At 46.7% G+C, this 20,377-nt stretch overlaps 1 pseudogene and 1 gene segment (V, D, J or C); both read left to right on the top strand.

The window, feature by feature from the left end:
• Positions 1–19,880, top strand: part of LOC128316182 (immunoglobulin heavy variable 3-23-like) — a 31,604-nt gene extending 11,724 nt beyond the window's left edge. The window contains 1 exon segment of the V gene segment in view: positions 19,336–19,880. Coding sequence covers positions 19,336–19,880 — 545 coding nt within the window.
• On the top strand, positions 387–5,458 carry LOC128316146 (disintegrin and metalloproteinase domain-containing protein 29-like; annotated as a pseudogene).
• Positions 19,881–20,377: the final 497 nt, after the last annotated feature.

Genomic DNA, 20,377 nt, shown 5'->3' with positions numbered 1-20,377 from the left:
CTCTTCATCAGTGAAATATAAATCAAAACCACAATGAGATACCAACTCACACCTGTCACAATGACTAAAATTAACAATTCAGAAAACAAGAAGTGTCAGCAAGGATGCAGAGAAAGCGAAACCCTTTCGCACTGTTGATGCTAATGCAAACTGGCGCAGCCACTCTGGAAAACAGTGTGGAGATTCCTCAAAAAATTAAAACCGGAACTATCCTGTGATCAAGCAATTGCATTTATCCAAGGATACCAAAGGTATCCAAAGGATACCAAAATGCTGATTCGAAGGGGCACATGCATCCCAATCTTTATGGCAGCCTTATCAACAAAAAACAAATCGTGGAACAACCCAAATATTCATCAACACATGCATAAAGAAGAGGCGGTAAATATATACAATGCAATATTACTTAGTCATCAAAAAGAATGACATCTTGCCAATTACAATAATGTGGATGGAACTACAGTGTATTATGCTAAGTGGAACAAGTCAGTCAGAAAAAGTCAAATATCCTATGATTTCACACATTAGTGGAATAAAAGAAACACTACATACGGAAAGGAAAAATAAAATAAATCAAAACAGAGAGGGAGGAAACCAGAAGACACTCTTAAATACAGAGAACAAACTGAGGGGAAGTGGGGGAGGTGGGCTAAATGGCATGTGGCCATTAAGGAGGGCACTGGGTGAAATGAGAACTGGGTGTTACATGTATGCGATGGTTCTCTAAATTCTACCCCTAAAATCAGTACTACACTGTATGTGAACAGATTGAATTTACATTAATATAATACAAGAAAATTATATATAGAGAGAGACTACCTCAAAATAGCAAGCTTCTGCACAGTGAAGGAAACAATCAACAAAACAAAAAAGCAACCTATGGAATGGAAGAAGATATCTGTAAATGACATATCCTCAGGGTTAGTTTCCAAAACATATAAGTTTTTTTAAATTGTTTTCAAATTATCAGTAGAGAGTGTGTCCATGCAGTTCAGCACACTGTTGTGTGAGAAGCAAAACTCGTGTCTTCCACTTTTATATTGTGGTAAGGTCTCACTGAACATGAGACCCACACTCTTCACAAAATTTTAACCATACATTACAGTATTGTTAATTACAGGGGTAATGATGTGGAGACCCCTCTAGAACTTAATCATCTTGCATAACACAAAATCATAGCCCTTGAGATCTACTCCTCATTGACCCTCCCTGCCAGGCCCTGGAAACTGCCATTTCACTCTCCATTTCATTGTTATCAAAACCCAAATTCAGCTGCCTGTTGCTGGAAAGGTCAATGTTCAAAGTTTCAGTTTTGGTGGGAAAGGAATTTGAGCTATATTCAGAAGGCCAGACACTGGGGAAAAGGCAAACTCTTGTCCAAAAGCCAACTCTGAGGTTTCTCCCTGACCCAGGGCGTGTTAAAGCAGTAGAGGGTACTTAATCAAGCAAGGGAGTGCCACGGTCAATACCATCTTTTGATCGTGGGCAGACTCCATGGTACAAGCTGCCAAAGTAACCTCAACTTCCCTGCATCTCCAGCTGAAGAGGGAACCAAACTACATGGGAGGAGACTGCCAGAGGCCAGGAAACAACCACCATAAGGGATTAGAGGAGAAAACCCCTGGGGCTCACACATGGTCAGCAGTACTTTCTGTTCTCCCCAGCTGGCATAAGAAAATACTAAAATTCAACCTTGTAGTTCACCAATCATCACTCAGAATATGAGAAATGTTTTGCTCAGTGAACTCAGAGGAACCTTCAAAGCAACAACCAAAAGGACCAAATGGCTTGCAAACTAGTAGCCAAGGAGAATAAGACACATAAAACGACAAAGCGATTTTTTGCATCACCCATAAAGGTAAAATTGACAATGTTTACCTCCACATCACAAGGAAGCAAAAGCAGTGGTCTCTGTAATGAGGAAAAGTAGTCATCCAAAGAAAGTGACCCAGCAGTACCACAGGACATGGAATTGGTAGAGAAGTTCAGGGTGTTATAACTGTATAGCCCATATGCAAGTAGCGGGAGGAAAGATTGAAGGTGTTGACTAGAGCCATGCCTCTGGGTCCAAATCCCTACCCATGTCCATGTGACCACTCTTGAGCATGGCCCACCTGCCCCTCCCACATCCACCCCAGCTGAACTGATGTGCAGGGTCACCCAATGCCACACCCTGGGACTGTTGCCAAACCCCACAGGTGGCCCCCAGGTGCAGCGTGCTGGCCACCTGGCACAGCCCTCTGCTCTGTCTGATGGTCTAGACCTGGCTTTGCTGAGGATCCTCCATTTATCCATTCTCACTGGCAGATGTCCCTGAGCAGGGGCATGAGGCTGGCAGAGGGCCAGGTCACCCTGAGGGCACCCCTCTTGCTGTTTGCACTCTGGGCAGTGCTGGCTCCTGTGCAGGGTTCTCAAGGGCATCCCTCATGGCGCTACATCTCCTCTGAGGTGGTAATTCCCAAGAAGGAGCCGGACCACAGCAAGGGCATTCAGATGCCTGGCTGTCTGTCCTATAGCCTGCATTTTGGGGGCAAGAGACATGTTATGCACATGCGACACAAGAAACTCTTTTGGTCCAGACTCTGCTGATGATGACTCAGGATGCTCAGGGAGCCTTGCAGATGGACTACCCCTTCATGCCTCCAGACTGTTACTACCTCGGCTACCTGGAGGAGATTCCTTTTTCCATGGTCACAATTGACACAGGCTATGGCAGCTTTGAAGATATCATGAAGTTGGATTAACTTGCCTATGAAATGAGACCCCTCGGTGATTTCCAATGGTTTGAACACTTTGTTTCTCAGATAGTCGCAGACATCTGTGCAATGGGACCTACTTATAACCTGGGATATAAGGAGGACAGGGGACCCCCTGTTCCTCAAGGAAATGCCAGTGCAGCCCCAAGGATCTCTAGTAAGTTCTGTTCATCCCATCACGGAATTTTCAAAGGACTTGCTCTCAGTTTCAAAACAATGTATAGTGTGTTAACCACGTGGAAAAAGGTGCCCAATTCCTAATAAGGCTAGTTAGCTTAATTGAGTCAATATTTCATGGTATTGATGTAAGTTATTGGTTTCATGGTCATTTATAGTGAGAGACATCAAGCTCACACGGGCAATTATGTGTTGCATCAGAGTCCTTTTTTCTCTTCAGTAGTATGAGTCAAAGTATTTTCGATTTCTTAAAACACATTCACCCTTAATGTGATTTGAGATGGGCCCCATGAGGTTCATTGCACTCCAGTTGTATATTCTATATGCCATCCACCAATGGGTTATATGCCATCATTCTGAGTTATTTAGGCAGACATTATTTACTCTTGTCTGTCATAGCAACACATCAGATGGCAAGAAATTGTGGCTTGTGCATTGACACTGATGAATGTGCTTGCCAAAAAAGGTCCAGCTGCCTTAGGACCCAACTAACTGGTATAATGGAAGCTTTCAGGAACTGTTCCTTCATTCATATGCAGCACATAATGAATTGTGGAACAGGCGAGTGCATGTTCAACACTGAAATGGTGCATTTAAATAAAAGCCTGACCCACTATCATTATGGAAACTACATAGTGGATCCAGGCAAGCAGTGTGACTGCGGCTCCTTCAAGCAGTGCTACAGCAATCTAGGCTGTATGCGTGATTGTATCTGAACCCCTGGGGGCAAATGTAATACAGGCAGATGCTATACAGACTGCACCAACTCCGCTGCTTGGACACCCTGCAGACCAATCCAAAATATACGTGATCTTCCAGAGTCCTGCCATGGGGTGTCCTTGGCGTACCCTGATGACTTCCATATGCAAGATGGAACCGTGTGCACTGAAGAGGGCTGCTGCTATCATGGAAACTGCACTGACCGCACTATTCACTGCCAAGAAAGCTTTGGCAGAAATTCTGGGAAAGGTGAAGATGTCTGCTATACCATAAATCACAAAGGCAGCTGACATGGACACTGCAGAAGACCCCGGGGAATTCAACGCTGAACCTGTTCCCATACAGGCGTGCCGTGTGGAAGGCTGCAGTGTAGGAATGTCACACATCTCCCTCAGCTGCAAGAGCATGTTGGATTCCATCTGTCTGAGATCCAGGGTTCTGATGTTTGGGGCTGGATTCACATCGTAGCACAGGAACAACCGAGATTGGTCATGTGAGAACTGGTACTTCCTGTGCTTCTGGAAAGTTCTGTCAGGATACCTACTCCAATGGCAGTGTGGCTCAGCTGAATTATGACTGTATCCCAGAGAAATGCAGTCACAGAGGGATGTGCAACCATAACAGGAACTGCCACTGCCACATAGGCTGGGATCCTCCATGGTGCACGGACAAGGCACTGGTGGGAGCACAGACTGTGGACCCCTCCAAGAAGAATTCAGTGAGCAAAGTCATGAATCCATGGTATATCTCAGAGTGGTTTTTGGTCACATTTATGCCATAATAGCTGCATTCCTCTTTGTTGTTGCCAGAAATGTCAGAACTATAAACACAGAGAAAGTTAAGGAAGAGATTTTTGGAGAAGACAATCCATAATTCAGCCTCCAGACCCCTGAACAACTATAGACAATGCACCTGGTGCATCTGTAAAAATACAGTAATGAGGCGGCACAGCTGACATCCACGTTTCCAAGGGTCTGCGGGAGACACAGGGGTCCTCAGGCACATCACAGCTCTGACACCAGGTCTCTCATGGGTCACCGACCAGCACTCTGAAATAAAACTTGAAAACTGCATGCTTGTAGCCTTTATGTAGTTTTTAAGCTTGTAAGAGCCCAAACTGAGCCTTAGTTTCTGGGAAGAGGACCTGAGTCGCAGCTGTGTCTTGAGCAGAAGTGTCTGGTTCCAGAATTAAGAGAAGTTGACACAAGGTCTTTTATGGGCAACTTCATGAGTTTTCTCCAAAACCGTGCTCTTGTGTACTGAACATTTTCTCATTCTCCAGGTAATCTGTCTTCCCCCAGTCCCAACATGTGTTCAGGATAATAGAGGGCTACCACCACCCATACTGCCTGTCCCACACTGGGGTGTCTGTGGGCTGTGAGGGAAGGGGACTGGCATTAGGTTCCACCTAGTGCAAGCTGTGCCTCCCTGGAGAGCAAATTTCCAAATGTGGGAGACTGAGACCATGAGGCTGAAAGGAGCACCCAATGAAATCAATCAGAAAGGTAGGCACAAGTGCCTATGGATGACTCTGGCATCTAGAGGGAGCTCGGTGAATGTGAATCCCTGCTCTCTTTCTCTTGCCTACTTTTCAGTGAGTTTAACTGTAGATAAGAATCTGCCTAGGATACCCACTTTGGTTTTCCAAGCACCTTCTAGAATAACACAGAGGTGAGCCTGTGAAAGTTAGCGAATTCAGCCCCATCCGCTCCCAAGAATACCTGTACTTCCTACCCTGTTTTCTATGTCCTGATCATTGGGAATTTGGGGTGGAGGCCTGCCCTTCCCTGGGTCCTTGTGCCCTCTTGTTCTGGGCTCTGTAAGTCATAAATCCTGTGCTTCCAATTCCTTTGTTGGGGGTGTACTGAAACCCCACCTTCAGTCACAAGGGGCCTGCACATCTCATGTACCCCAAGCGAGAGCTCAGATGCCTAGGGAGCTGCCTGTCACCCACTGTGACTTGCTGTTGCCACTTCCTTCAGCAGGTCACAGTCTACATGTTCTTAATTCAGTACAGAAGCTGAGGTCCCACAGTACATTTATCTCCAAGGATGGGATTGGGAGCCTAGCTGATGCCCCCCCTACAATGCCTTAAACCTAAGAATGGCTCACTCATTCCTCACCCTCACATCGCAGCTGCTGTGGGAAGGAGCTGGTGCTTGCTGGTGGTCTGTAGCTTTGATTTGGGCTTATGCCAGGTGTTGCCAGAAACCCTCACCCTAAATTATCAGTGCCATAAAAGGTCAGACTCCCTGCAGAGACCAACAAGCAGGCACCAGTCTGGGGGTGCAGGGGTGTGTATTTCCTATTTATCTCCAAAGGAGGTGGGCACCGAGGACAGTGTTCCTAGATTAGTGTCGAAGAAGACACCAGCTGATTGGTCCACTGTGTTGTGGCCAGCACCGTGGTGTTGTGCTTGATTAGCCAGCCCTAGCTAGTGATGGAGGCAAATCTACAAGGAGCATCATGGCACCCAGGGTGGAGGACTTGGCCAAGGCAAGCTCCCCCTAGTGGCTGCAATCCTCGCTGCTGTCGCCAATGGCTCCCCACCTGTCAGGTATTGAGTGGGACACCTCAGTGTGGGAGGCCACAGAACACGACTCTGGGAAGAAATAACTTCTATCCCAGATTTTCCCTGTCACGATCCACTACACCTACATGTCCAAGGACCAGCGTGAGAGACAGAAATGGTGCCAGGCACTATACCATCATGGAAATGCAAGGCTTCCTGGAATCATTTGTCCAAAGGGAGGGAGACAAGGACATTGATTGGCTTTTGTGGGTCTTCGTCATTGGCTCCGAGCTGTTGCTTACAGCACTTGACATGCTGCAGCTGACTGGATTGGTCCAAGACCGCCAAAGTCATCATTCACTGAAAAACTCAAAGTATCCACAGCCTGTTTACAGACACACCCTAGAGGAGCCTCCAGACTTTTCACTCTATCAAAAGACCATGACAAGCACACCAAGGCACAGGGCAGGAGACACAGACAAAAAAGGGGGAAGGCTCTGAGGAAGACGCTCCCCAAGCCCCCAGAGCCCACAGAGGTAGGAAGAAAGAAGCTCTGATTCCTGGGACTTGGATTTTTATGGCATGGCAGCACAGGCCCACTGGGAGAGGTCAAGCCCAGGTGACGCCATCCAACTCTAAGATAGAATGGGGACAATTCAAAGAGTGTGGGTTTTTGTTTTTTGTTTTTGCCTTGTGTCATGCGCCCAGATCCTTGACCATTTCCAACCTGGAGTAGAGACCCTTGACAACACAATCTAAGGAGCTCTTCATGAAGGACCACTCTGACCTTAAGGCTGTGCCATTACATTCACAGTGGGGGAACAGGACGACATAGGTTCCTGTCCACGTGACAAGAACCTGATCTCAGGACCCACTGTGGAGACTTCTGGCGGAGGAGGGCCCGCATCCATGCCGATAAGAACTGGTTTCATCAGGACCCCCTGTGGAAGATTCCAGAGGACGAGGGCCCAGGTCCACACCGACATGAACCCGGTTTCGTCAGGACCCGCTGTGGAGGATTCGGGAGGGCGAGGGCCCATGTCCAAACTAACAAGAACCCGGTCTCCTCAGGCCCTGCTGTGGAGACTTCGGGTGGACAAGGGCCCGTGTCCACACAGACAAGAACCAGTTTCGTCAAGACACCCTGTGGAGGATTTGAGACGACGAGAGCCCACGTCCACACCAACAAGAACCCGGTTTCATCAGGACCTGTTGTGGAGGATTCGGGAGGACCTGGGCCTGCGTCCACACAGACAAGAACCCGGTCTCCTCAGGACCCGCTGTGGAGACTTCGGGGAGACGAGGGCCCGTGTCCACACCAACAAGAACCCGGTTTCGTCAGAACCCGCTGTGGAGGATTTGGGAGGACCTGGGCCTGCGTCCACACGGACAAGAACCCGGTCTCCTCAGGACCCACTGTGGAGGATTCAGGGGGACGTGGCCCCGCGTCCACACAGACAAGAACCCAGTCTCCTCAGGACCCACTGTGGAGGATTCAGGGGGACGTGGCCCCGCGTCCACACTGACAAGAACCTGGTCTCCTCAGGACCCGCTATGGAGGCTTCAGGTGGACAAGTGCCCACGTCCACACTGAGAAGAACCCAGTCTCCTCAGGACCCTCTGTGGAGGCTTCGGGTGGACGAGTGCCCACGTCCACACTGAGAAGAACCCGGTCTCCTCAGGACCCTCTGTGGAGGATTCAGGGGGACATGGCCCCGCGTCCACACTGACAAGAACCCGGCCCTCTCAAGACCCACTGTAGAGAATTCAGGGGGACATAGCCCCGCGTCCACACGGACAAGAACCTGGTCTCCTCAGGACCCGCTGTGGAGGATTCAGGGGGACGTGGCCCTGCGTCCACACTGACAAGAACCCGGTCTCCTCACGACCCGCTGTGGAGACATCGGGTGGACGAGTGCCCACGTCCACACGGACAAGAACCCGGTCCTCTCAGGACCCAGTGTAGAGAATTCAGGGGGACATAGCCCCGCGTCCACACGGACAAGAACCCGGTCTCCTCAGGACCCGCTGTAGAGGATTCAGGTGGACGTGGCCCCGCGTCCACACGGACAAAAACCCGGTCTCCTCAGGACCCGCTGTGGAGGATTCAGGGGGACGTGGCCCCGCGTCCACACGGACAAGAACCCGGTCTCCTCAGGACCCGCTGTGGAGGATTCATGGGGACGTGGCCCCGCGTCCACACGGACAAGAACCCGGTCCTCTCAGGTCCCGCCAAGGGAGGAGCAGGTGAGGAGAAAGCCAGGCCCCAGGAAGAGGAGCTTCCGGAACCTGGAGGCTGAGGGGGGCGGTGTTCCCCAGACCCTGGGGGGAAAGGACCCTGCGCAGCGTCGTGCGCGGTGACACTGTGTCCCCCGCGGGGCTTACCTCACCGGCGCCGGGCGGCGGGGCCGCGCGGCCGTGTTCCTGCTCCGCGCCCACTCGGTTCCCGCCGCTTCCTCATGCGGTTCGCGGGCCAGGAGCGGGGTCGGTCCCCTGGCGGAGCTTGCACTCCCGCCGCTCTGGCCTCGCGGGTCCCTTCAGCCTCCGCGCGGGGCGGGGGGTCCCTCCCGAGTCTGCGACGGCGCCGTGGGGAGTTCGGTGCGACGCCCCGGAGCTGCAGGTCGCTCCGGGCAGGACAGACGTGCTCTCGGGGTCGGTTCCTCCGCGGCCAGGAGCACAGAGCCACTCTCCGCCCCCGTGCGTCTTCCTCCGTTTCTGTCCCCAGTGCCCTGTCCTGGGACAGCAGGCCTGCCACCTCCTTGCTCAGATTGTTCTGGGGCACGTCGTTCCTTCTGCTGCGGTTGCAAATGGCACCGTCTCTTCCTTTCTCTTTCCGACGGGTCGGCAGGAGCGTGCAGACGTGCACGTGGTGTGTGTGTGCTGATCTCCTATCCTGCGAGTGTCCTCGTTTATCCTTCCGTTGCCCTTGGAAATAACGCCGCCAGTTACGTTACCAGCAAAAGCGGGTTTATTCAGGAGTAGCGGAGAATTGCCATCCGGGCCCAGCAAGCTGTGGCAAACCCGCGGCCGGGTGGGGAGCACACGGAGAGGAACGCTGTTTCGCGGAGAAGAGGAAGTTGGGAGGCTGGTTTGGAAGCGAGGTCCGCAGGAGGAAAGCAGGGCTGCAGGGCGAGCAGGCGCCTCCCGGGCCGGCTGCAGGCGCGGTGGGTTTCCTGTAGGGGCCGCAGGGCACAGCTTCCCCTGGTGGGGCCTGAGCCTGGGGCCTCTCTCCGCGGAGGGTTCTAATCTTGGATCTATAGCCATGGGTTGTTCCGGAGCCTGACCCTGGGTGGTGGGCTCCGCCTTCCAGCCTCCCCTCCCCGCCTCCCGGGTCCACTTCCGTGAGATGTCCCTTCATTGGTTTTCGCAGTTCTAACAGCTTATTAGTGGCGTCTTGTGGACAACCGGAATTCCAAATCCCACTGCTTCCGCTGCACCCAATCACGTGGCCACCAAGGGAACCCTCCCACGTGCCTCTGGCTCACGTGCTGCCTCCTGCAGGGCCCCTGGCCTCTATGCCTGGGTGAGCTGGGTCTGGGCGTGGGCCTACGTCACAGCGTTTGACCCCTCTCTTGCTTCTGTCATGCGGGGCTGACACTGTTGTTTGGAGGAGTACCTTACTCTGTGATTTCAGACGTGCAATGAACGTGTCACAGCAGCGCAAATACACTTTACCTGGACGCTCGTTTCTTTACCGCGTTTGCCACTTCACATGAGATACTTTGGTGCGTTTTAACCCAAACGGGGACGCCCTCCCGAGAAACCACCACAGAACCCCAAATGAGGAAATCCCTGCGTTTCCACATTAGAACCCAGACCACAGGCCCACTTCAAGTGTCCCCACCTGCCCCACTGTGAAATGTCTTTTCCCATTCTGATCTGGTTTCTTTTGGGGAAGTGCTCCTGAGACTTTCCCCTATCTGTGTAACCTGGGGGGATTTAAAGAGCAAGGTGGTTCCTGGGGCGCCTGGGGTCTCAGTCTGCTAAAGGCCGAGTTCACATCAGGTCGTGATCTCGAAGTTGATGGGTTCCAGCGCCTGCTTTCGGCTCTGTGCTAACAGCTCAGAGCCTGCAGATTGCTTCAGATTGTGTGTCTCCCTCTTGCTCTGCCCCTCCCGCTATCATGACCTGTCTCTGTCTCTCTTTTTCAACAATAAATAATAAACATTAAAAAAAAGAAAAGAGCAAGATGGTTCCTGAGTGGCCTTTTCTGGATGGCTTCTGTCACTGAGGATGTTTTCTGCATTCACCCATGTTGTGACGTGTATCAGTCCTTCCTTTTTAAATTCTGATTAAATGTACGTAACATAACATTTACCACGTAAGTCACTTTAGGCATACAGTTGTCTGGCATTAACTGCATTCACACTGTTGTACATCCATCTCCAGAACGTTGTCATGTTCCCCTAGGGAAACTCTGCATCTATTAAACCCTAAATCCCAATTCCTTTCCCCTTGGCCCCTACAGCCACATTCTACTTGGTGTCTCTGAGTATGACTTTTCTGGACACCTCACTTAAGTGGAACCATAGTGTATTTTCCTTCTGTCACTGGCTCATTTCACTCAGCATAATGACTGCCAAGTTCAGTCTGTGTGCTAGTGTGTGTCAGAACTCGCTTCCTTTTTAAGGCTGAATCATATTCCATTGTGTATATACTACATTTTGTTTATGTACTCACCTGTGAATAGTTACTTGGGTTGCTTCCATCTTTTGGCTGTTGTGAAGAAGCTGCTATGAATACGGGAACATGAATACCTGCTCAAGGCTTTGCTTTAAATTTCCAGATGTAAGTGCAGATGTGGAGTTCTGTGATAGCTTTCTGAGAAACCAGTATTCTCTACAGCCACAACATTTTACTTTATTTCTTTGTATGACAGAATAATATTCCTGTTTAAGGGTCTGCCCCAGGTTGTTTATCCATTCACACACCGATAGGCATTTGCATAGTTTCTACAATTTGGCTATTGTGAACAGTGCTGCTATGTATGTGCACATGCACTTTGTTTAAACAACTGTTTTCAATTCTTCGAGATATACATCTAGGAGTAGTATTGTTGGGCCATATGGTAATTCTATGTTTTTATCTTTTTGGGGGGGGGGAATTGCCAAACTATTTTACACATAGTCTCCACCATTTTACATTTCCACAAGCAAGGTTGAAGGGTTCCAATTTCTCAACATCTTTACCAACATTTGTTATTTTGTAGTTGTATTGATTAGAGCATTTTTAGTGCGTGTAAAAGGGTATCTCACTGTGGTTTAAATCTCCATTTCCATAAGGACTATTGATGTTTAATATCTTTTCAAGTGGTATTCACCATTTGTATGATTGCACTGGGGAAAGATATATCCAAATCCTTTGTCCATATTAAAAATTGGGTTGTCTTTTTGTTGATGAGTTGTAAAAACTCTTTATACATTCTGCATAACAGGCTCTTACCAGACAAATACTGTGCAAATATTGTCTTCCATTAGGCTTTGTCTTTTCACTTTGGGGATAGCATCTTCTGGTGTACAAAGGTTTCTAATGTTGAGAAAACTAAATTTATCTACTTTTTCTTTCCTTGCTTGTGCTTTGGTGTCATCTCTAACAGCATTGCTAAACCCAATGGTCATGAAGATTTATCTCGATATATTGCTTCCAGAGGTCATAATTTTACATTTAAACTGTTGATCCATTTTGATTTGATGTTTGTATATGGTGTGAGGTATGGACGCAATTTCATTCCTCTGCACATGGATAGCCAGCTGTCTAGCACCCTTTATTAAAAAGACCATTTGTTCCCCAATGTCATGTTGTCTGCTCTTGTCAAAATTCAGTTGACCAAAGATGAAGGGGATTATTTCTGGGTTCTCCATTAAATATCACTGACCTGTACGTATCTTTATTTTTGTAATGTTTATTTATTTTTGAGACAGAGAACATGCGAGGCCCAGAGAGAAAGGGAGAGATAGGAAACTGATTGGTGTGCAAAGGAAAGGGTTTGGATAGACCTGAGAATGATACATTTCTTTGACCTGTGGTTACTCGGTTGTCCTGTAACTTGATTATGTTCATCTAAACTCATAGAATCTTATAATAAACATGGTCATTTACCATATTTAAGTTACTTCTGTAAATATATCATTACTTTGATTATTAGATAAAATTTTATAAAATTATTTCTATAAATACTTATGTCTTCACACTGTGTATTGTGTTCCTTCTTAGCTTGGTGGTTGTCTGATGACCATAGAGAGTAGATAGATAGGATGGACCAGTTGTGTAGGGGGGACAGATTTAGTTCAGTTCATGAAAGTGACCGTTTCTAATGCAAGACTGTGGGGTCAAGGGACTGAGATGGGGTGCAAAATAATAACATCATGGGAATGAACTCAAGGCTATTGTGGAGAGAGTCTGTCATGTTTTATCTATACAGTTCTTTCCTCAATGCGAATTATTATTAGGAGACCTGCCAACCTAACAAACTGTTGTTAAATCCACAGGAAATGAATGGAAGAGTCCAGAAGGAGGCTGGCAGGTGGTGGATGCAGGGATGGAGCCTGGTGGGCAGAAGCCTGGTGGTTGAGCAAGGGCCTGGAAGGAGCTGTAAATGTTAGGCCAGAGGGACGATGGTCCAGATCCAGGACAGAGGTCTTGTCCCTGCACATCCCAGAGTTCAGGACATCCTGGGAAGGGAGACCCTGGGAACAAATGGGAATGGAAGCCAAAGCCCCAGAGGGAGGAGGAATCTACAAGCAAGCATGTGCTACCCCATGTGGAAGCTGTATTCAGAAAATATTGAAGTCATAATTATTTCTTTTGTATATCTAAAGTTGGTGTCAAATATTCTTTTCCATATGAAATTATGGTCTTTTAAAAAATATTGCCAATAGTGGGTAATTTCATTCAAATACATTCATAATGATGTGACTCCTCTATAATGACTTTAATATAACATAAAAGTATCTATTATCTATCTATCATCTATCTACCCTCTATCATCCATCACCTATCCACTTATCATCTATCTAGTATCTAGCATTCTGATCTCTATTTGAAGTCTATTCAGCTAACTCAGCATTTATCCTCTTGGCACATGCCTTCAGGACTATGAACACATTTTCTACAATTTCTTTAGGCTCCGGATTTTTAGATTCCAATGATGTCCAGGTCAGCCAATCCATTTTCATTAATGTGGTTGTTTTAGTGCCATTAACTTCTTACCTCAGATACTGATGGTCTCTGTGCCATATCAGTGAAGAGTCCCCCACTTTTCTGTGACATCTGTGCCTCCTCCCTGAGTTAACAGCCCCTTGTGTTGGATGGGGATTTCTCAGGAGATGGAGACACCAGCCATGCATGGGAATCATATCTGCAGGTGACAGAAAGGTGTCCATGTCTTGGTGTCTGTGCACTTAAAGATGTCGGCACTGCTTCCAAGCTTTGCAGGTGACTGAGGAAGCAAACCCCATCAGCAGAGAACCATCAAGATCAGAAGTCTCCAGCTGTGCTCAAGCTCTGCAGGTAGTTGTCAGGTGAGGTTAATACATCAGTGTGGAAACTAAAAGAAATATGATCCTGGGAACAAGTGTCCTTTGCTTGTTATATTTACACCAGACTGGACATCAATATAGATTTTTCCTATGCAGTTATGTGAGGAATGACTGTTAAAATTGAATGTATTTAAAGACTTGATTTGGAAAGTTTTCTGGAGAAAATATGGATCCCTTCAAATATCTTTTGGACAGATAGAGTATAGTGAATTGTGATCCACTCATTTGTTCACTACCTGATCAGAAAGGTGAGGCCATCACTTGACCTGCCTCCAACACAATTCATAGACCAAGTGTTGCCTTGACCGAGGACCAACAAGCCTGAGGACCAACATCCACAAAGAGATGCCCACAGGTGGACCTGGAAGCACCAGGGGAGCCTGACTCAATTTTTGTCCACTTATAAGGACATGCTCCCTCCCACACAGGCAAACTTCTCAAGATCTAGAGTAAACTCCAATATCAGGGTGTGGGAGCCCACAGCTCTCTCCTCAGACAGGGCTGAAGTCCCTAAGGAATGCAGAACTGTATTCGAGAAACAGAAGAGACTGTAGGGCCTTCCTTGTGCCTGGTGAGAGGTCCCAAAGGTGAGGGTTTCAGATGTCAGATGTGGGATGATGGGAATGGTTGTGACTGCTGGTGACTGGCCCAGGCTGAGTCTCCTTGTTCCCAGGGGTCCTGTCCCAGGTGCAGCTGTCCAACTGGTGAGTGCCTTGCACACCCTGAACCTCGCTGGCAGCATCTTGGGGTTCTCCATCTCAACCAGTAATTTCTGGTGGAATTGGATCCACCGACCCCAGCAGAGTGGATGCAGTGGATGGTTCACATACTATCCTATATTCTATATCACATACTAGGGTCCAGACCACAAGAGCCACATGTCCATCAATTAGGCAGTTTGTTAGGCAAGAGGAAGAGGGATAAAGCAGGTGCTGGCCACACCCTTGGAGGTGCCCCCAGGATTAACAGCCACAAAATCAGAACCACGTCTAAGTGTGAACAGGACAGGATAGGCCTAGCCACAGAGCTGTCTCAAACACCACAAAGTACTTCTGAGAGCTGAGCATGGGTCCAAAAATTGCAATTTGCCCTTAGGTTACCTAAAAGTCATGAGGGGGCATTCAGGACACCAGGGGTAACTGAGATCTCCTGGGGTGCTCAGGGTAACAGGGGGAGCAGAGGACACCAGGGTCGCTCAGTTCTGCATGGAGCACTCAGACCTCCAGGGGGATGCTCAGGTCTCCATGGGGATTGAGGCCACTAGTTGCCACTCAGTTCACCTGGGGGCACTCAGGTTCAGGAACACACAGGACACCAGGAGCCACGTAGGTAACCTGGGGGTTCACAGGTCTCCAGGGGGCACCCAAGATCTCAGAATTCATATCCAGAACCAGTGTTTCAGGGACAGGTTTCCTGTGAAGCATCTTTCTCATCATGCCCTGCAAACTTCATCCTGACCAGTAAACAGTACACACTGTTTCCTAAACCATTTACAAACACAGATGTCTTCTAACATTTAGAGTGAACAGTCATATAGTAGTGCCGACCTTGACAGAGACCAAGCTTGGGGATAAATCAACTCATATACAGACCTGTGCCTCACAAGTACACGGGCCACCATTTAAAATATATGTAAGTGATTTTCAAACAGAGGAGACTGACTCATTCAAGTGACCTAAATTTAATATATTTGAGCAGCTCCTCTCTCCTTTTATTTTCCTTAAGGTTTTCCTTTGATCCCCATGAAGAGAGACTATGAGTAAAGACTCTTGTGGTTGTCGCAACCCCACAGCTTCTTCATCAACTCCACGACTTTCTCTCAAGGATTCTCAGTATGTACACATCCTGTGAGAAAAAAAGAGTAGTTTCTACCCTTCACTCCTTTTGTTCTCCATCCAGTTCAGGAAGCCAGAGACAACCAGTGGGGAGGCACACTGAGTCAAGTCTTACAAAACGGTCAGCCAGGGGTCCATTCTACTGAAGGAGTTAAGGAATCATCCACTGGATCCACCTGTCTCTGCACCTCCTCTCCACAGAACATGAGGCCCAGACCTTCCTCACACTCAGCTGGACATGAAGTCAACTGTATGGGAGCAGATTAGGAACTCAGTTTAGTGGGTTATTTCACCGCAGTTTTCCATAGTAGCTACGCTATGTTGCACTCCCATCTAGTGAACTCTAGGATTGCCTGTTCTCCACATCCTCAGCAACACTTGAGATGTTCTCATTGTGTTCGCCTTATTTTATAATAGCCTTGCTAACCGGTGTGAGGTGATATCTCAGTGGATCAGGGGTGGAATTCTCTGATGATTAGTGATGATGAACATCAAGTCATATGCTGGATGGACATTTTTTCAACCTTAATAGCAAAATGGATATTTACATGCTTGACCCAAATTTTAATCAGGTGATGTGTTTATTGTTATGATTATAATTGTGATTTTTGCTATTGATGTTAAGGAGTCCCTCCTGTATTTTGGATATTAACTCCTTTTCAATATTTTTAATGTAATGTCTCCCATTTCATAGACTGCCTTCTCACCCTGCTACTGTTTGATTTGCCCCCTTTCTAGTTTGATGTAGTCCCCCTTGTCTGCCTTGGTTCTCTGTGATTTTGCTTTTGTATAAAATAAATCATTGTCAAGCGAATATCATGATGTTTATCCTGTGTGTTTTCTTCGAAGGCATTTTGGGTCAGCTGTTCTGCTTAATCTTTAATCCATTTTGAGATTTTTTTGTGTTGACATATATGTATGATGCAAGATTATGGCCAAATGTCATTATTTTGCATGTATTTTGCATTATTTGCATTATTTTGCATATATCAACACCATTTTTTAATGTTTCTTTTATTTTTGAGGGAGAGGGACAAATCATGAGCAGGGGAGGCACAGAGATAGAGGCAGAAACAGAATCCAGGCTCTGAGCTGTCAGCACAGAGCCTGATGTGGGGCTCAAACCCACAAACCATGACATCAGTATGTGACTGGAAGTTGGATGCTTAACCGACTGAGCCACCCAGGCGCCCCTAGTCAACACCATGTTTAAGAGACACGATCCTTTCCCCACTGTGCATTGTTGGAAATCTCATGGAGGATTTGCTGACTGCATCTGCACAATTCTACTTCTGGGCTCCGTAATGAGCTCCACTGGTCTATATGACTCATTTCATGCCAGCAGTACACTGTTGGAGTTAATGTACCTCTGCAATATATTTAGAAGGAAGAAGTGTGATGTCTCCAGGTTCTCTCCTCTACATGATTGTTTTATTACGTCCATGTGTTGTGTGGTTCCCTATGAATTAGTATACTTTTCAGATTCCTTTTAAAAAAAGTCATTGGTATTTTCATTGAGATAAAAAGATAAATATAAAATTAACATAAAGAGATACATCATAGAAAAGATATAGACTATCACAAATACAGAAAACAAATCAACTTCATTAAAATTTGAATTTGGAAAGATAAGTGAAATTTAAAAAACATAGGTAGCCTAGGGAAATAGGTAAGATTCAAACAAATGCTATCAGAACTGAAAAAGGAGACATAAGTGAACTAAAGACATGAAAAGATAATTAAAGAAAAACTTAGGTATTTATAGGCCAACAATTAGATCACCAGGAGCAAATTACACATTTTCTAGCATCATGTAAGCCACCAAGACTCTTTCATGCAAAAATACAAGAGGAACAAAACAAAAATTAGTAAGAAGATATCCTTAATATAAAACTTTCACCCTCCAAAACAAACAAGGCGTTATTAAAATTCTACAATATTTAAAGAATAATTAATGCCAATACTTCTCAAACTATTACAAATTGCTGATGAAAAAGACCACTCCCAGATGCACTTTATGAGGACACCTTTACTCTCACAACAAAGCCAGAGAAACACACCACAAGAAGGGAAACTACAGGCCAGTGTCTCAGATACACATACATGCAAAATTCCTTGATTACGTCCGAGCCTACTGAATTCAACAGCACACTGAAAGGATCATACATGATAATCCAGTGTGATTCATCCCTGAGATGCAAGTATCCTTCCACATACACAAATGCAAAAATCTGATGTCCTCCATTAACAGAGGGAATGATTGAATCAAAGCCATCCTTAATTTATTCATAAAATCATTAGACACAGTTTTTTCATGAACAAAAAACACATCTTCATCATTTAAAAATAACTCAATTAAAAAGGAGAAGGAAATTACCTCCACATGATCATGGCCACTATGAAAGCCCACACCTGACAGCATATTGAACATAAAATACTAAAACCATTCCTGCCACATCAGGAGCCAGGCAATGATGGTCATCCCCAATAGAAGTATTCCACATGATAACGTGAAGAATAACTATGCCGCCTCAAACCATGTCATCGTGTCACAGTCCTTATTTGGATGAAAGTCACGGGAGAAACAGCCAGTCCAAGGACACTCAGACCCTCCTTTGTCCCTTGACAGCAGGATATAAATCTCCCTTGGGAAACTCCCCTTCCCTGTACCAGGAGGGGAGAACCATCCTTAGCACCAGAATAAGGAACTCAGGGACAAGAAGGTTGTGCAAACAAACCTAGTTACTTGACTAATTAAATACCCGAAAACCACACCTTTGCCTTGACTCTTGCCAAATCCAATGTTTTGTTGTCTGAAAGTCACAAGTGCCACCTGCTTTGTTCATTCTCTGGGTGCCATATTATTAGGAAGCCCAGGCACTTGCAAAATGAAATTTATTCTCCCCTTTAGATCAGTCTTATGTCAATTGAATCCTTAGACAGGATGAAAGCCCAGAAGAAAAGAAGGAAAAAGCATTCTTCTCCTACAACTGGAAGAAGTACCCACAAACTTTGGCAATAAAAAGAAATAAAAGACATTAAAATCAGTAAGGAGGAAGGACAATTACTTGTTTGCAGATGACATGATCTTAAACATAACAAAACCCTAGAGATACCACAAAAAATATTAGAACCAGTTTTTTAAAATGAGGAAAAGTGCAGGATGCAAAATGAACAAAGAAAATGAATAAAAATAAACCACCTGTGATTCTACACACCAGCATGGAAATAAATACAAAACAAATAACAAAATTATACAACTGAAAATGGCACAGAATAAAGTACTTGGGATTAAACTTTCATAAAGTATGTAAAATAATTGTAGAGTGAAAATGACCTTTGTTGATGAAAGACATGTAAAAATGCACAAGTCCCTGCAAATATAACTGTGCTCACTGATTAGAATTCTTCATATTGTCACAGCACCATCTACACAAACTAATCTACAAGTGCATCCCTAAACCTGTTTCACTTTTAAAGAATCAAATCTAAGTCTGGAGTGTGATATATATGTCAGAGCACATGCAAATAGGGCCCTCTCTGTGCTGATAAAACCAGCCCAGCCCGACCGTGCAGCTGGGAGAGGAGCCCCAGCTCCAGGGGTCCCAGGTGTTCCCATTCTGTGATGAGGACAGAACACAGACACCTCATCATGGAGTATGTGCTTGGCTTGGTTTACCTTGTTGCATTTTTAAAAGGTAATTCATGATGAACGAGGGACACTGAGTCTGTGAGTGGAAATGAGTGAAACAGTGGATATGTGACAGTTTCCTGACCAACATGTCTTGTGTCTGCAGGTGTCCAGTGTGACGTGCAGCTGGTGGAGTCTGGGGGAGACCTGGTGAAGCCTGGGGGGTCCCTGAGACTCACCTGTGTAGCCTCTGGATTCACCTTCAGTAGCTATTGGATGAACTGGGTCCGCCAGGCTCCCGGGAAGGGGCTGCAGTGGGTCGCAGCAATTAGTGGTAGTGGAGGTAGCACAGGCTACGCAGACTCCGTGAAGGGCCGATTCACCATCTCCAGAGACAACGCCAAGAACACGCTGTATCTGCAGATGAACAGCCTGAAGACCGAGGACACGGCCACATATTACTGTGCGAAAGACACAGTGAGGGGACCTCACTGGGAGCCCACACACAAACCTCCCTGCAGGAGGGGATCAGCACCACCAGGGGGCGCACACTATGCACAATTCTGCTTTGTGTTCCCAGGAGCAGGTGCAGATGGAGGTTACAGGCAGGTTTCCTGTCAGGGTCTGGGGCTTCCTCTCCACACAGCAGTTTCCCCAGGGAGCCTCTCTGGACACAGGATTCTGTGTTTACCTATTAACTCTCTGAATTAGATACTGTTGTCATAGGAAAACTGCACTAACATGCACAAAGACACAGTTGTTTGCATTGCTTCCTCCTGTCCCTCAACATGAGTGAATTACAGATTTCCTGAGGCACAAAAGCTGAGCCATTACAGGAGTCCCAGATGCACTCCCTGTGCAGCCAGGACCACAGGATCCCACAGCTCCCCATTATCTTCACCCAGCACTTGTCCCAATCAAACAACGTGAGACTTCCCTCCTGGCACTTGCTACTCAGGACGTTAAATGAGCTACAATTTTATTCAATTCCTCTAAACAAGAGATAAATCATCTCCTTGTATTAGTCAGGATTCCCTTGAGCAACAGAACCCAAAGCACATTGGTTTCCATGACAAAATATGTTGAGAAGTCCCATGATCTACTGTCACAAGCTGGAGACCCAGGAAAACCAGTGATTTAACTTTTGTCTGATTCTGAACTAGTGTCTAGTCTCAGAACTTGGGGAGCTGATGAAGTAACTCTAAGAA

This window comes from Acinonyx jubatus, chromosome B3 (assembly GCF_027475565.1).
Source record: "Acinonyx jubatus isolate Ajub_Pintada_27869175 chromosome B3, VMU_Ajub_asm_v1.0, whole genome shotgun sequence".
NCBI lineage: Eukaryota > Metazoa > Chordata > Mammalia > Carnivora > Felidae > Acinonyx > Acinonyx jubatus.
Note: the sequence above shows the minus strand (reverse complement) of the source record. Positions and strands in the feature narration are given on the sequence as shown.